Source organism: Hylobates moloch, unplaced genomic scaffold (genome assembly GCF_009828535.3).
Source record: "Hylobates moloch isolate HMO894 unplaced genomic scaffold, HMol_V3 SCAFFOLD_1, whole genome shotgun sequence".
Lineage (NCBI taxonomy): Eukaryota > Metazoa > Chordata > Mammalia > Primates > Hylobatidae > Hylobates > Hylobates moloch.
In genome coordinates, this window is record NW_026652276.1 from 144,204,599 (window position 1) to 144,219,926 (window position 15,328).

General features: G+C 40.7%; 1 protein-coding gene across 4 annotated transcripts in view; it reads left to right on the forward strand.

Moving 5' to 3' along the window:
• The window catches only part of OSBPL3 (oxysterol binding protein like 3), a 189,109-nt gene that overhangs the window by 136,388 nt on the left and 37,393 nt on the right, over positions 1 to 15,328 (forward strand). For all 4 annotated transcript variants that reach the window (XM_032759091.2, XM_032759126.2, XM_032759116.2 and 1 more), the window contains 3 exons: positions 3,718 to 3,852; positions 5,364 to 5,457; positions 11,719 to 11,969. In XM_032759091.2, the coding sequence (XP_032614982.1) occupies positions 3,718 to 3,852; positions 5,364 to 5,457; positions 11,719 to 11,969 (480 nt within the window). The remainder of the gene's footprint in view (positions 1 to 3,717; positions 3,853 to 5,363; positions 5,458 to 11,718; positions 11,970 to 15,328) is intronic.

A 15,328-nucleotide genomic window follows, 5' to 3' on the forward strand; every position in this document is an offset into this window, starting at 1 on the left:
TGGGTAAGAATGGGACAGAATAACTCTCTCAGGCATAAACGTTATTTTGTATACAAAAGAAATAAAGATTATGGTTTGAAAAGGCATCAAAAACCAATGGGAAAGGGGTGGATTATTCAATAAATTAGGTTGGCACAGCTCAAAGAAATTTATTACATTATTATAATTAATTACCATTATTTTGGAGACAGTCTTACTATGTTGCCCAGCCTGACCTTGAACTCTTGGGCTCAAGCCATCCTCCTGCTTTGGCCTCCCAAGTAGCTGGGATTATAGGCACTTACCACCCACCATGCCCTGCTCAAAGCAATTTAAAAAGAAGTTTAAATCTTTTCATTGCATGTTAAATGAATCAAAAGCAAATTCAAGTTAAATATAAAAATTCAAACTGAAAAATACTAATGTAAATATTTATCAAACTGCTAGAGTAGGGAAGATTTTCTAAATTGGGTTGCAATAGAAAAAAATTGCAAAAGGAATGTTGATTAGATCTGACTTTTTTTTTTAGGAAAAAGTGATGTGTGTCAAAAAATAAGGCAAATAATAGACTGGGAAAAATATTTTCAGTCAAATTGACAGACTGAGATAATGCTAAATCAATGATAATGTTTTTCATATGTAACCAATGAACACATAATATCAAGTAACTTAAAACTTTAACAAATAAATGGAAAAAGGCCATAATTCACACACACACACAAACACACACATATACACAAATACAGATAGGTATGGGTTTTTTTGTTTGTTTGTTTGTTTGTTTACTTATTTTGCAATATTTGTAAATTCACAGGAAAGTACAAAGAAATGCAGAGGGAGGTCCCATGCACCCTTCATCCAGCCTCTCCCTAGAATAACATCTCTACAAGCTTGTTTTTAAAAAAGGAAAAACTATTCAGCCTAATGAAAATTAAAACAATTAGATTAGCTCAAAAGTTTTCTAAATTATGGTATGCAGTGCCCTTAATAAGAAAAAACAGAGGTTTCCTTGTTGGTGTAATTAGGTAATATATATTTTGCCTTAAAGCTTATTAATAATTCTTCCAAAAATTGATTCTAAGAAATAACACAATACAAGCAAAAACATATTTACAAACATACTAAACCATTTTTGTAAATCTGTAAACATTCTTAATTTTATTATTACTCTATGACACGATATAATAAAATATCAATTACAGTTCATTGTCTCAAAGAATTTTGAATGGTCTGGGAAAATGTTAACGATATAATGGTTAGTGAATGGAGCAGACAATATGTAGACTGTTTATCCCAGTTTTTCAAAATAAAATTTGTACACAAATATTTTAATATGAAAATACCAGCAAGTTAATAGGGGCCACTTCCACTTCCGCATTCATATCCACTTCAATGGGACTTGAAGTGATATTTATTTTATTTGCTTTTTTTGAATTTTCTATTTTGAATACATATTTTTATTTTCAGAATACATTTTAATTTTGAAAAAAACTATCTTGCAATGTTGTTTGGGTGAACTTTATAAAATTACATATATAGAGATATGAAAATAGCATGATTACAATTATTTCACAAGAAATGTGTCAGAATGCTTGTAGTGGTTGTTATAGCGTGAGCTATGAATGTTCCTTTCCCTCCCTTTTCTCTGTTTATTTAACTTAGGGGTATCCAATCTTTTGGCTTTTCTAGGCCACCTTGGGAGAAGAAGAATTGTCGTGGGCGACACATAAGATACACTAACACTAATGATAGCTGATGAGCCCGAAAAAAAAAAATCACAAAAAAATCTCATAATGTTTTAACAAAGTTTACAAATTTGTGTTGGGCCACATTCAAAGCCATCCTGGGCCATATGTGGCTCCCAGGCTGTGGGTTGGACACGCTTGATTTAACTTTTTGTAATGCAAACCATAGATAAGCAACCAGTCATGCATTACATATGTGAAAGGAAATTATTGAATTGAACTGACTGGGTTAATATTTTAGCAAATGAGGTCCTGAGTTGTTTAACACACCATGCTGTAGACTTGGGGTGCAGCAGTGCTGGTGAGTTTTCAGTACATCTAAGAAGACGCCAGAAAGGGCTAGGGGCTAGGAATATTATTTTCAGTGTTGGTCAGCCAGGAAATCTTCTGACCCATCAGCCTAGGAGGAGGAAGATACAGAGATGGCAGGAGTGACTAGTAATAAATTAATGAGTAGAACAAGTAAATAAATGATGAGCATCTTTTGTGACAGGAGCTCACAGAAGACACAGGACAATTCTCTTGTTTGAGTGAGTGTTAAGCTATTCCTTACGATGTTTTCAAACTCAATAGCTTTATGCCTGGCTCTTTTGAGGAGAGAGACCTTTTCCTTGAAGTTAACAGCTGTGATACTTACAGATTCTAAAGTGATCTCTTTGTTAGGGTAGAGAAGAGGCTTGGTTTTCAGAAGGCTACATGGGTATTAAAATGGGTAGGATCGTTAATACCTTGGGCAGATGCCTTATTTAGGAAAGGGATATCTGTTTCAACAGTTTGTAGATACATATTTATAAACTGAAGCAAGCAATTTGTAAAGGGACCACTTGCCTTTTATTAATTATGAAAATCTGCTGTGGCTCTCCTGTCATAGCATCCCCTCCCTATGAGACTGAGGGATATATCCTGAATTCAGACAATTTCTGGGCAAGATACAATCTGCCTTTTCCCCAAATTATTCTGGATGATGTGGAAGCAACTCCTTTGTTAGCCCAATAAAAAATGTGGGTGGTTTTACTACTACCTGTCTACTCTGATTGAAAGAAATCAAATCATCCTGTCCTGAATCTGTTCTTTTTCCTCAAGTGCCACCTCTATGAAGCCCTCCCCAAACAAAATCTCCCTAATCAGAATCAATCTCTCCACTTTGCCAGCACTTTGTCTGTTCCATAGGCCTGGTCTGATGTGTGTTGGATGCATTCTGTCACCACTTATTCAGTCCACAAACCTTGTCTGGTTCATTGTTATATCCTGCCATGGCCAGCTCAGGGCTTAAGTCCTCCCCAGAGGGAAAGTCCAGACCCAGTGGAGTGGAGAATGGAGGGTCATGTGAGATAAGAAAACAATGATGTTCTGTTGTGTTATTTGTACAGAAGAAGCTTATAAAGAGGACTGGGGACTTCCTTTCCTTGCAGTCATTGTGGGTGGAAAGAGACAGACAAAGAGAACTTATATCATTCATCCATGAATAATAAATGATCTGCCACCAGGGTGCTTCTGGACCAAAACACACTGTGTATTTGTCAAGGGACACCTCAAAAGCAGCATATTTTTCCCTCAGAGAGCATAGGGACAGAAGAAAGCTATGTTGCTCTGAACCAGCCATGCAAGACATGCATTCAGTGCAATGCAGAGGAGATTTTAGTATAAAAAGAAACATCCAGCAGTGGTAGCAAATAAGAGGATATGATTCAGAGAGCGTTGGAATTTTTCCCCTTTTAAATGGAACAAAGAGTGACCTGGACAGTTGTTTTTCACCTTGTGATTTGTTGCATGTGTGTGAGAAGTGATAGTGCCTGTAAGTGTGGTGCCCATATTGGGGGAGAACTTTGTGTTTTGCATGAGGCTCGCTTCTCAGTGTTGGAGCTGACCTCTGCTTTGAGTTGCTTATTTGCATGGGCCTGTGACCTTGTGTATTGTACAACTAAATCAATTATTTTCTTTCTCTTGAGAATGTTTCTAAATGTATACATTTTTGGTTTTGTTCTTCAAATAGGAAAACTCCAGAGATGAAAACCGAGCTCTAGTTCATCAGCTTTCTAATGAAAGTAGACTCTCCATCACTGACTCCCTTTCCGAGTTTTTTGATGCTCAGGAAGTTCTGTTATCTCCAAGCTCTTCAGAAAATGAGGTTTGAGCAATGTTTACAGTAAGGTGCCTCAAAAATCTCTCTTGTTGCTTTGCTGATTAATCTGTTCAGTAAATAATCCACAATCAGAAAACACTAAACTCAGTTGCCCTTTTTAGTCATTTTATTCTGAGAGTTCTCTCATAACTCATACCCAAAAAGTATAAAATGATACTATATGTGAGAAGAAAAAGTAAAAGTAGAGAGTATTGGATATTTTCTCTTTTCTGTAACTTGATGTGTTAAATTTGTTATACTTTTTTTTTTTTTTTTTTTTAACAGAGCCTCGCTCTGTTGCCCAGGCTGAAGTGCAGTGGTGCAATCTCAGCTCACTGCAACCTCCGCCTCCCAGGTTCAAATGATTCTTCAGCCTCAGCCTACCAGGTAGCTGGGACTGCAGGCACGTGCCACTGCGTCTGGCTAATTTTTGTGTTTTTAGTAGAGACCAAGGTTTCACCATGTTGGCCGGGCTGGTCTCAAACTCGTAATCCTGACTTCAGGTGATCCGCCTGCCTCAGCCTCCCAAAGTGCGGGAATTACAGGTGTGAGCCACTGTGCCTGGCCTCTTTTTTTTTTTTTGAGACATAGTCTCACTCCGTTGGCCAGGCTGCAGTGCAGTGGTGTGATCTCTGCTCACTGCAACCTCTGCCTCCCAGGTTCAAGCAATTCTCGTAGTTCAGCCTCCCATGTATCTGGGAATACAGGCGTGTACCCCATGCCCAGCCAATTTTTGTATTTTTAGTAGACGGGCTTCCCCATGTTGGCCAGGCTGGCCTTGAACTCCTAGCCTCAAGTGATCCACCCGCCTCAGCCTCTCAAAGTGCTATACTTCTTTTCAAGTACAGGTTAATAATTTTGACTTCTACCTATTTAATAATGTAATATGTCTACTACAGAGAAGGAAATTAGCATCCTGTATATTTTTTAATCATGGAATTTGATCTATATTGATTTATAATATATAATTATATTTTAATCATTATAATATGGTTATTGTAATATTGGTTTATAGCATTATTTGTTTTAAATTGATGCATAAAAATTATACTTTCCTGAGTAACAGTTATTATAGTTAACATTATTTTGTGTCAGTGTGTACTAATAATGTTACCCCTTAAATACAGACTTAGTCATCTTGTTTATGTATTAATTCCCATAGAAGATACTTTTTACACAAATAGCTCAAAGACAAATGGTAACTTCTTCTACTCAAACACTATTAATAAATTCTAAAAATGCAGTCAGAATTAATAAGAATCTTTATAATAACAGCCTTAAGCTTGCTTGCTGTTTTCCTTGTGAGAACTAATTCAGAATGTATGAGAATTTTAAGAACAGGTATTCGTTGTGAACACCTCCTTGGCAGAATGGTATATGGATCTTTATGAAAACAGTACCCAAGAGTATTTGCAGTGTGGGACTCAACATGTTTGATCATTTGGAGTAAGGGTTTTATGAAAATCTGGCTGTTGTTTCTTCTAACTCTAATGAATATTATTTCTTCTTTCCCATAGATTTCTGATGATGACTCATATGTCAGTGACATAAGTGATAATCTTTCCTTAGATAATCTCAGTAATGATTTAGATAATGAGAGACAGACCTTGGGTAAGATTTACATTATTTAATCTCTGAAAAGTTTGGATTTTCATACAATACTAGTAAGTTGTATAGTTGACTCCTGAACAATATGGTGGTTCAGGGTGCTGATACCCCATGCAGATGAAAATCCATGTATAACTTTTGACTCCCCAAAGATGTAACTACTAACATTCGATTAACACATATTTTGTGTGTTACATGTATTTGAGGCTGCAATCTTACAATAAGTAAGCTAGAGGAAAGAAAATTTTATTAAAAAAATCATTAGAACAGAAAACATATTTACACTTCATTAAGGGGATCATCATAAAGGTCATCATCCTGGTCATCTTCATGTTGAGTAGGCTGAGGAGGAGGAAGAGAGAAGGGGTTGGTCTTGCTATCTCAGGGGTAGCAGAGGCAGAAGAAAACCTGCATACAAGTGAACTGATGCAGTTCAAACCTGTGTTGTTCAAGGGTGAACTGTGTAGAGGATCCGCTACAAGCAAAGAGCTCTAGCAAGTACTTTGTAAGAAAACTAAGACATGGACCCCACCCCCTAGGATTTTATAATCTAGGAGAGGAGACAGCACCCACATGTGAAAGATGTGTTAATTCAAATAAATTTGTCTGCTTGTGCAAATTTTTATTTTTATAAAGTGAGCGTATGCCAATTATAGGAATATAAAAAATGTAACAGATATCTTTTTTTTTTTTTTTTTTTGAGATGGAGTCTCGCTATGTCGCCCAGGCTGGAGTACAATGGTGCAGTCTTGGCTCACTGCAACCTCTCTGCCTCCCGGGTTAAAGCGATTCTCCTGCCTTAGCCTCCGGAGTAACTGGAGAACACAGGCACGCACCACCATGCCCAGCTAAGTTTTGTATTTTTTGGTGGAGACGAGGTTTCACCATGTTACCCAAGCTGGTCTCGAACTCCTGACGTCAAGTGATCTACCTGCCTCGGCCTCCCAGAGTGCTGGGATTACAGGTGTGAGCCACCATGCCTGGCCCAGATATCCCTTTTGCAGTGTAATGTTCTCTCTGAGGACATGTTAGAATATGGCTTTTTGCCCTGAGATATCAGGGGGTTTTTATAATTTAGGAATGTGATAGGACTTATATAATAAAAGATATGATCCAAGTGGTCATTTAGCTTCAGATTCTTCAAAACAACACATTTGAAAGTAACAAATGGGCCGGGCGCGGTGGCTCACGCTTGTAATCCCAGCACTTTGGGAGGCCGAGGCGGGCGGATCACGAGGTCAGGAGATCGAGACCACGGTGAAACCCCGTCTCTACTAAAAAATACAAAAAATTAGCCGGGCGTGGTGGCAGGCGCCTGTAGTCCCAGCTACTCGGAGAGGCTGAGGCAGGAGAATGGCGTGAACCCGGGAGGCAGAGCTTGCAGTGAGCCGAGATTGTGCCACTGCACTCCAGCCTAGGCGACAGAGCGAGACTCCGTCTCAAAACAAACAAACAAACAAAACAAACAAAAACAAATGGCTACCTCTTGGACAGACCCATCGGTATCCTAAGATGACCCTTTATTACTGGTTGATCCCAAGATGGTAAATGATGGGCAGGAAAGATATTTCATAATGCTAGTTCGAACTGTGGAATATCTGGAGTGTCTGGCTAGCCCCCCAAACAGCTCTGATTTAGGATTTCAGTAAGCAGATTGGCCTGTTTAGGAAGGTGCCCTTAAAAAGAATCTGCCCACCTGAACAGTTCTCTGCATGGGTCCTTGTAGCATCAAGCACTTATCAGTCTTGGTGCTCAGTTTGCCTTGGAGTCTCTACGTTTGTCTGCACTGTGCATTGATACTCAAAGCACCACCTATTTTCATATCTACACAAAGGAGAGGGACCATGCCAGGCACCTTTTTGATATTTCAGTGTTCCTCAGCTCAATGTGTATGTGTGAACTGATGAATTATTATCTGAATGCTTAAGAGCCACCTTTTGGGGGACCGCAGTATAGGGGAAGAAAGCAGGTAATTTTACCATGCTTTGGAAGAGTATCCTTTGAGTATCACACCTGCTAGAAGTGAGATGCTCATCGTGGTTGGTATTTTGTTTGAAATGTTTCTTCGGAGATGAAGCCCTTAGTGGAAAAGTCTAAGAACCAGTGGGTTTGAAGAAGAAGGCCAAAAACACTGGAGCAAGTTTGTGTGCTAGTTATTTTTCTAGAAAAACAAGGAGGCAGGTTGAAAGAGAAATGAAGAAACATCACTCCCTTGGCAAACAGCACGCACGCTAAAGTGGTGCTCCCACTGTAGATGAGGAGGATTGACAAACGTGGAAGTCCTCCATTTCTTTGAGTCTGTAGAGAAGGAGCCATAGGGAGCACAGTTAATGGAGTGTTCAGAGGTCAAAGGTCAAGAGAGGACATGGTTCAGAACCTAAGACCACAGCTGTGCTGTGTTGACACCAGCCAGGAAAAGCTTAGAGGTTAGAGCTGGTTCTGTCATACTCTACAGCCATGTTGCTAGAATGCTAACTCACATTGCCTTTTTTGTGTGTGAAGACAGAGTCTCACTCTGTTGCCCAGGCTGGAGTGCAGTGGTGCGATCTTGGTTTACTGCAACCTCTGTCTCCTGGGTTCAAGCAATTCTCATGCCTCAGCCTCCCGAGTAGCTAGGATTACAGGCATGCACCATCATGCCCAGCTAATTTTTTGTATTTTAATAGAAACAGGCTATTAGAATAGAAACAGCCTCATCATGTTGGCCAGGCTGGTCTTGAACTCCTGGCGTCAAGTAATCTGCCCGCCTCAGCCTCCGAAATTGCTGGGATTATAGGCATGAGCCACCTTGCCTGGTCTACGTTGCCTTTCTTGAACAAGCACTGGGCAAAACCCAGTTTTCTTCTTTGTCAGTGTTTGAATACTAGAAATGTGTGTCCCCTAGTTCTTTACAGACATTCCCAGGGGTTGGGGGAGATTATATTTCTATGCATCAGTACTCTACTCAAAAGATTGGATACAGAAATAACCTTTACATTTCATATCATCATTTTGCCTATGTTAGCACCAAGGTCTTGCTACACTGTTATTCTTTGAGTTTATAGTAAACATGAGGTTTTTAGAGTGTTTACTATTAATTTCTTCCCCACAATGTTGCTGGGCACATATTAGGACCTGTCTCTATGCTGGGTACTTAGGGGAAGTTAAGTGGTTAAGAATATGGATTAAGGGACCGGACTTCCTTGCTTAGCCCCAGCTCTGCCACTTAGTGGTTGTGTGTTCTAGGACCAGATACTTACTTCCTCTATGCCTCATTTTCTTCATCTGTGAAATGGGGATAATAATACTATTTACCGCAAGTGGTAGTTACAAAGGATAAGTGGGGATAATGCATGTGAAATGCTTAGAAGACTGCCTGTCACAGAATAAAATGCAAGATATGTGTTAGCTGTTAGTAGTATTGGTGGTGATGATGGCGGTGGAGTAGCACTCTTTCAAAATTCAGATTAGTGTAATCAAAGAAAATCTTTTGAGACTACATGAAAAATTGTTTTCAAAAATGACTGCGGGCAAGGTGCAGTGGCTCACACCTATAATCCCAACACTTTGGGAGGCTGAGGCAGGAGGATTGCTTTAGGCCAAGAGTTTGAGACCAGCCTGCACAACATAGCAAGATCCTGTCTCTAAAAAAAGATACAAAAACTAGCCAGGCGTGGTGTAGCATGTCTGTAGTCTGAGCTACTCAGGAGACTGAGGTGGCACAATTGTTTAGGCTCAGGAGTTCGAGGTTACAGTGAGCTATGATTATACCACTGCACTCCAGCCTGAGTGACCCTGTTGAGAAAGACCCTATCTCCATATTTAATTAATTAATTTTAAAACTGCCATTTGCAGCTACTTACCTATGCTGTATTTATCCATATTAAGCAACTAAAACAGGCTGGGCGTGGTGGCTCACGCCTGTAATCCCAGGACTTTGGGAGGCTGAGGTGGGTGGATCACTTGAGCTCAGGAATTTGAGATCAGCCTTGGCAACATAGTAAAATCTCATCTCTACAAAAATAGAAAAAATTAGCCAGGCATGTTGGTGTGCATCTGTGGTTCCAGTTACTTGGGAGGCTGAGGCAGGAAGATTGCTTGAGCCAGTGAGGCAGAGGTTGCAGTGAATCAAGATTATGCCACTGTACTCCAGCCTGGGCAACAGACCAAGACCCTATCTCAAAAAAAATTAATTTTAAAAAAGCAAAACAAATTCAAAAGTTAATTAGATGATTAGATTAACATGAGACGCACAGCGTGGCCCTGTTTTCATGTTTTACTTTTCATCAGAGCAGCCCCTTTATTCAGTGATTGGCTTTATAATAAGTAAATGTTAAATATATATGTTTAATAAAATATATATCAATAAAGTATGTTTATTGATATATAAATAAAAATATGCAAGAGATTTCATTTGAAAACAGGCACAATGGAGGATAGGAATTTCAGAGCATGAAACGAAGGAAAAGATTGATAGATTGGCATGCCTAAAATATGTTTCATTCATCAAAATACTCCATGGACCAAATTTAAAGGTAAATGCCAAGTGGGGATTGAATTGTAAAACAAATATAAAACAAGAGAGTATGGTCTTAATACACAAATAGGAAGGCAGACAATTCAGCAAAGAAGAAGTGCTCATGAAAGCACTCTAAACCACACAGGAAATCTTTTAAATGTAAGCTAAAACAAGTAGGTTACACTGTCCACCTGACAATTTGACAGAAATTAAAAATGAAAATGACAAGCCTGAAGAGGCCTCAGGAGATGGATGTTCACATCTGCTGCCGATAAATGGGGAAGTTGGGGGCAGCCTTTTTGAAAAGTAGTCTGATCATGTGAATCAGAAGTCTAACAACATTCAGAGTTCTTGACATAGTAATCCCACTTCTTTGTATCCTAAGAAAATAAAGATATAGGCAAAAAATGTTTTACAGTCTTTAAAAATGATTTATTAAAAAAACTCTTAGGTTCAGGGGTACATGTGCAGGTTTGTTCTATAGGTAAATTGCATGTCACGGTGGTTACTGTACAGATTATTTCATCATCAAGGTAATAAGCATAGCACCAAATAGGTAGGTTTTTGATCCTCACCCACTACTCACCCTCCACATTCCAGTAGGCCCTGGTGTCTATGGTTCCCTTCTTTATGTTCATGTGAACCAACGTTTAGTACCCCTTTACAAGTGAGAACATGCATTTGGTTTTCTCTTCCTGTGTTAGTTTGCTTAGTTAACAGCCTCCAGCTCCATCTATGTTGCTGCAAAGGATATGATCCCATTCTTTTTTATGGCTGCACAGTATTCCATGGTGTATATGTACCACATTTTCTTTATCTAGTCTACTGTTGATGGGCATTTAAATTGATTCCATGTCTTTGCTATTGGGAATAGTGCTGTGATAAACATACACGTGCATGTGTCTTTATGGTAGAACAATATGTATTCCTTTGGGTATATAGTCAGTAATGAGATTGCTGAGTTGAATGGCAGTTCTGTTTTAAGTTCTTTGAGAAATTGCCAAACTGCTTTCCACAATGGCTGAGCTAATTACATTCCCACCAGTAGTGTATAAGTGTTCCCTTTTCTCTGCAGCCTCACCAGCATGTTATTTTTTGACTTTTAATAATTGCCATTCTGATTGGTATGAGATGATATCTCATTGTGGTTTTGATTTGCATTTCTCTAATGATTAGTGATATTGAGCAAAAACTAATGTTTTAGAAAAATTTTAAATAATATGGAAAAATACTGTTAGCTGAACAAGCAGAATATAAAATATGTATACAGTATGAACAACACAGATAGAGAAAACACGAAATGAAAATACTCTAATATATAAATGGCTGCTATTTTGGGGTGGTAGAGCAGTGAAATGACCATTATTTCCTTTATCATTTTCCTGTAATAAACACGATTGTTTTACCAGAATTTAAAGTGATTTTTTAAAAAGTTTACAAGTTTTTATAAACAATAAGCAACTATAGGCATAGAAATCCAATTTCCAGTTTTATTCTAAGTGTGTATGAGCTACGAGGAACTAGGTTTTGAGGAGCAATTCAAGGTCTTCCCTGTGAATAAAGTCTGTGGGTTTTAGTGTGTGTCCTTTCTGGTATTTAATTGCTCAGGATTCTTTTGCCAATTTTCTGACTTCCAGCCATACTCTGAACAACTGAGTTTAATAGTAACATTGAGTACTTGCTACATAAGGTTTTATTCGTGGATTAAAAATAATAGAATAAAATGAAAAGCTTTATAGAGACAATCAGGCCTCTTTCCCTTTCAGGGCCTGTCCTTGATAGTGGTCGGGAAGCGAAGTCCCGGAGAAGAACGTGCCTGCCGGCGCCCTGCCCAAGCAGCAGTAACATCAGCCTGTGGAACATCCTGAGGAACAACATCGGGAAGGACCTGTCCAAGGTGGCCATGCCGGTGGAGCTGAACGAGCCCCTGAACACGCTGCAGAGGCTCTGTGAGGAGCTGGAGTACAGCGAGCTCCTGGACAAGGCCGCGCAGATTCCCAGCCCCCTGGAAAGGATGGTGAGGAGTCAGCCTTCCCTTGCCACTGTCCAGCCTCGGTCCCCGAGCCACGAGACCATTCACGGGGCCCATCAGAGAGACAGCCCCTGTTCCCTCCGGTTTCATTTTGATTGTTCCATAGACAGGTTCATTACTCAGAGCTGTCTGGCTTCTTCCGCCTGGCTGTTTCCAGTCACCTTGTCAGGATTTGGAGACGGGGTTGGGGTGCTTTTTCGTGGCACTTTGTGCCTGGGGTAGTTCTGTTCTGTGGGTTTGTGCTTCCTCTTTCTCCAGAAGCCTTCTGGCTGATTGTTCTGATGTGCCCGGCTGGAAAACATGTCTTTAGGGCTGTCTGCATGTTTATTTTTACTTCCCTGGGTGGACAGAATTTAATTTCTCGAGTTGTTTTTCTCATCCAGGGTAAGTTTCCCCTGAGAATGTTTGTGTTTATTTCTGGAATTGTCCCATCAGCTCCTAGGTTTTTGGAAATTAAAGTTCACAGGAGGAGGTTTTCACATCAGAAATATTCTTTTTTTCTCTCTCCCTCTTATTTTATAAATGAGTACTTAAAAAAAAATCTTAGAAAAGCCCACCTTCTCTTCCCTACTCAGCATCAGCTCAGTCACAGCATGCTGGCTTTTAAAAGGGCTTCCAAGTGTTTCTCATCTTTCCCCCCGTCTAATGGGTAGGGAGATTGGGAAGGGAGTACCCAAAGGGCAAGACTCTGGGCAGATCAGCCCTCTCTATGACTGTGACTAACTTTGTTCTTGAACATGGGTGTCTGTACCTCTTTTTGCTTCCTCATATTCAGTGACCTTAGAGCAGTAAGGTCATTGTCTCTATGGGATGCTGGGACATCAGTGTCCCCCAAATGCAGAGTCTCTCTCCTGGGCAATTGTCAATTGGCTACATTGGAATTGGAGTGCCCCCTCGGCTTCACAGACCTAGCCCTGCTGACACCCCCCATTGATAGAGGATGCTATTATTTTCTACATTCTTTTTTTTTTTTTTGACTAGAAGGAATTTTATTAATTTTTTTTTTGCACACAAAACAATAAACATTTTCCAAAAATACATACAAACAAAAAGATGCATATCAAACATATTAGGAAGGTTGCACATGGGAAGACGGGGAATAGAAATGGGGGGTGGGAATTAAAATAAATGAGAGAGGGACTTTATATGGATCAGTGATAATAACTCAATCCTCTATTTGACAAAGAAGAAGGAGAAGGAAGAAGAAGAAAAAGAAAGTGGGATAAAGGATCAGAAAGGGAGGAAAATAGAAAAAATTAGAGAATGACTCCAGGGTAGACCTGTTTTGTTGTCGCTGGGTTGGTTGGTTGGTTTGTCTGTTGTATTTTTCATATGTTTCGCCATGTTGGCCAAGCTGGTCTCGAACTCCTAGCCTCAAGTGATCAACCCGCCTCGGCCTCCCAGAGTGCTGGGACTACAGGTGTGATCCACCACGTCCAGCCCCCACATTGTGTCTGGCCTCCATGGTAGACCTCCCAGACGATGGGCGGCTGGGCAGAGGCGCTCCTCACTTCCCAGATGATGGGCGGCCGGGCAGAGGCGCTCCTCACTTCTTCCCAGACGGGGTGGCCGGGCAGAGGCGCTCCTCACTTCCCAAACGGGGCGGCTGGGCAGAGGCGCTCCTCACTTAGAGACCCTTAGGATATTCAGCTGATTGATGGGTGTAATTGACCTTGAGCAGAGGTTTGAGGAGAGGCTTCTCATCCCCAACATAACCACAAAGCAGGAGTCTTATCTCATGGGTTTTGTTTACTGTCCTGCAGGTCTGCTTATGCCCCTGCCTGGACTCTCCCTCATGCCACCAACCCACAGGGAGAGTGCTTCCTTCTGCCTCCTCTTCGCTCTCTCTTCCCCACAGCATCATGAATGGCACTAGGTTCTTTCATCGGTTGTGTTCTATTTTACATGGTGAAGGTGATTTAAGGGTTGATTCAGCATTCCATACACGGTGTGGCTGTACTGTTTCACAGGTCACCAGTGTGGAGAAGCAGGGAGAGGAACAGACACCCAGGTTTCAAGAATACGGGCAGTTACAAGTAGGACTGACTTGAGTGTAGTTGATTTTTTCTTCTTTTTTTTTTTTTTTTGAGACAGAGTCTCTCTCTGTCACCCAGGCTGGAGTGCAGTGGCACAATCTCGGCATCTCGGCTCACTGCAACCTCCACCTCCCAGATTCAAGTGATTCTCCTACCTCAGCCTCCTCCTGAGTAACTGGGATTACAGGCGCGCGCCACCACATCTGGCTAATTTTTGTATTTTTAGTAGAGATGGGGTTTCACCGTGTTGATCAGGCTGATCTCGAACTCCTGACCTCGTGATCTGCCCACCTCGGCCTCCCAAAGTGCTGGGATTACAGGTGTGAGCTACCGCACCCGGCCCTTTTTTTTTTTTTTTTTTTTTAGACAGGGTCTTGCTCTGTCACCCAGGCTGGAGTGCAATGGTGCAATCACGGCTCATTGCAACCTTGACCTCCTGGGCTCAATCAATCCTCCCACTTCTGCCTCCCAAGTAGCTGGTACCACAAGTATGTGCCACCACACCCAGCTACGTCTTTCGTATTGTTTTGTAGAGAAGAGGTTTTGCCATGTTGTCCAGGCTGGTCTTGAACTCCTGGGCTCAAGCGGATCCACTTGCCTCGGTCTCCCAAAGTGCTGGGATTACAGGCATGAGCCACTGCACCCAGCCGAGCATAGCTCATTTTTATAAGCCATCCAGCTGCTCTAGAGAATTCTACAGCATGAGGTGGTGAGGTGGCCCCTATTACAGGCAACACCAAAAATTTAGCGGAAGGTTAAAAAGAAGGTTACGTGACTAGTGAGCATTTATGAAAGGCACTCAGCTCTTCTTCAGTATAAGAAACTGCATGAAATGTGCTGGGAAGAAGAAATGTTGAGATTGTTACTACCCGACATTAGAAAGGAAAATTGGCCATCACTGCTTAGGCTTAACTGTTTTTACACACATGGAAGAAAAGACAAAGAAGGTAATGTGCCTCCCTGATGCCCTGACAGGGAATCGCTAAAGACGCTGAGACCTCACAGTAAGGGCTGCCCAGAGAGTTTGTTCACTTCGTGTTCACGTAAAGTTTTTCTTCCTTCCTCTCTTTATTTTAATTTTTTTTTTGATGTTTCACTTTTCCTCCCAAAAAAGCAGAACTTTAAAGTCACTATATCCTGTGGCTTGTTTCCCAGGCTTAGGAAGTGACTCACAGATTTTCTTTGGTCAAAATGAATGTTTTGGTTTCTATAATATCACATTTTGAATGGTTAAATTTATGATGCTGATTCCTGAGTTTTGGAGGGATTTTTTAACACTCCTTTTTTAATACTCTTTCCCCACTCCAC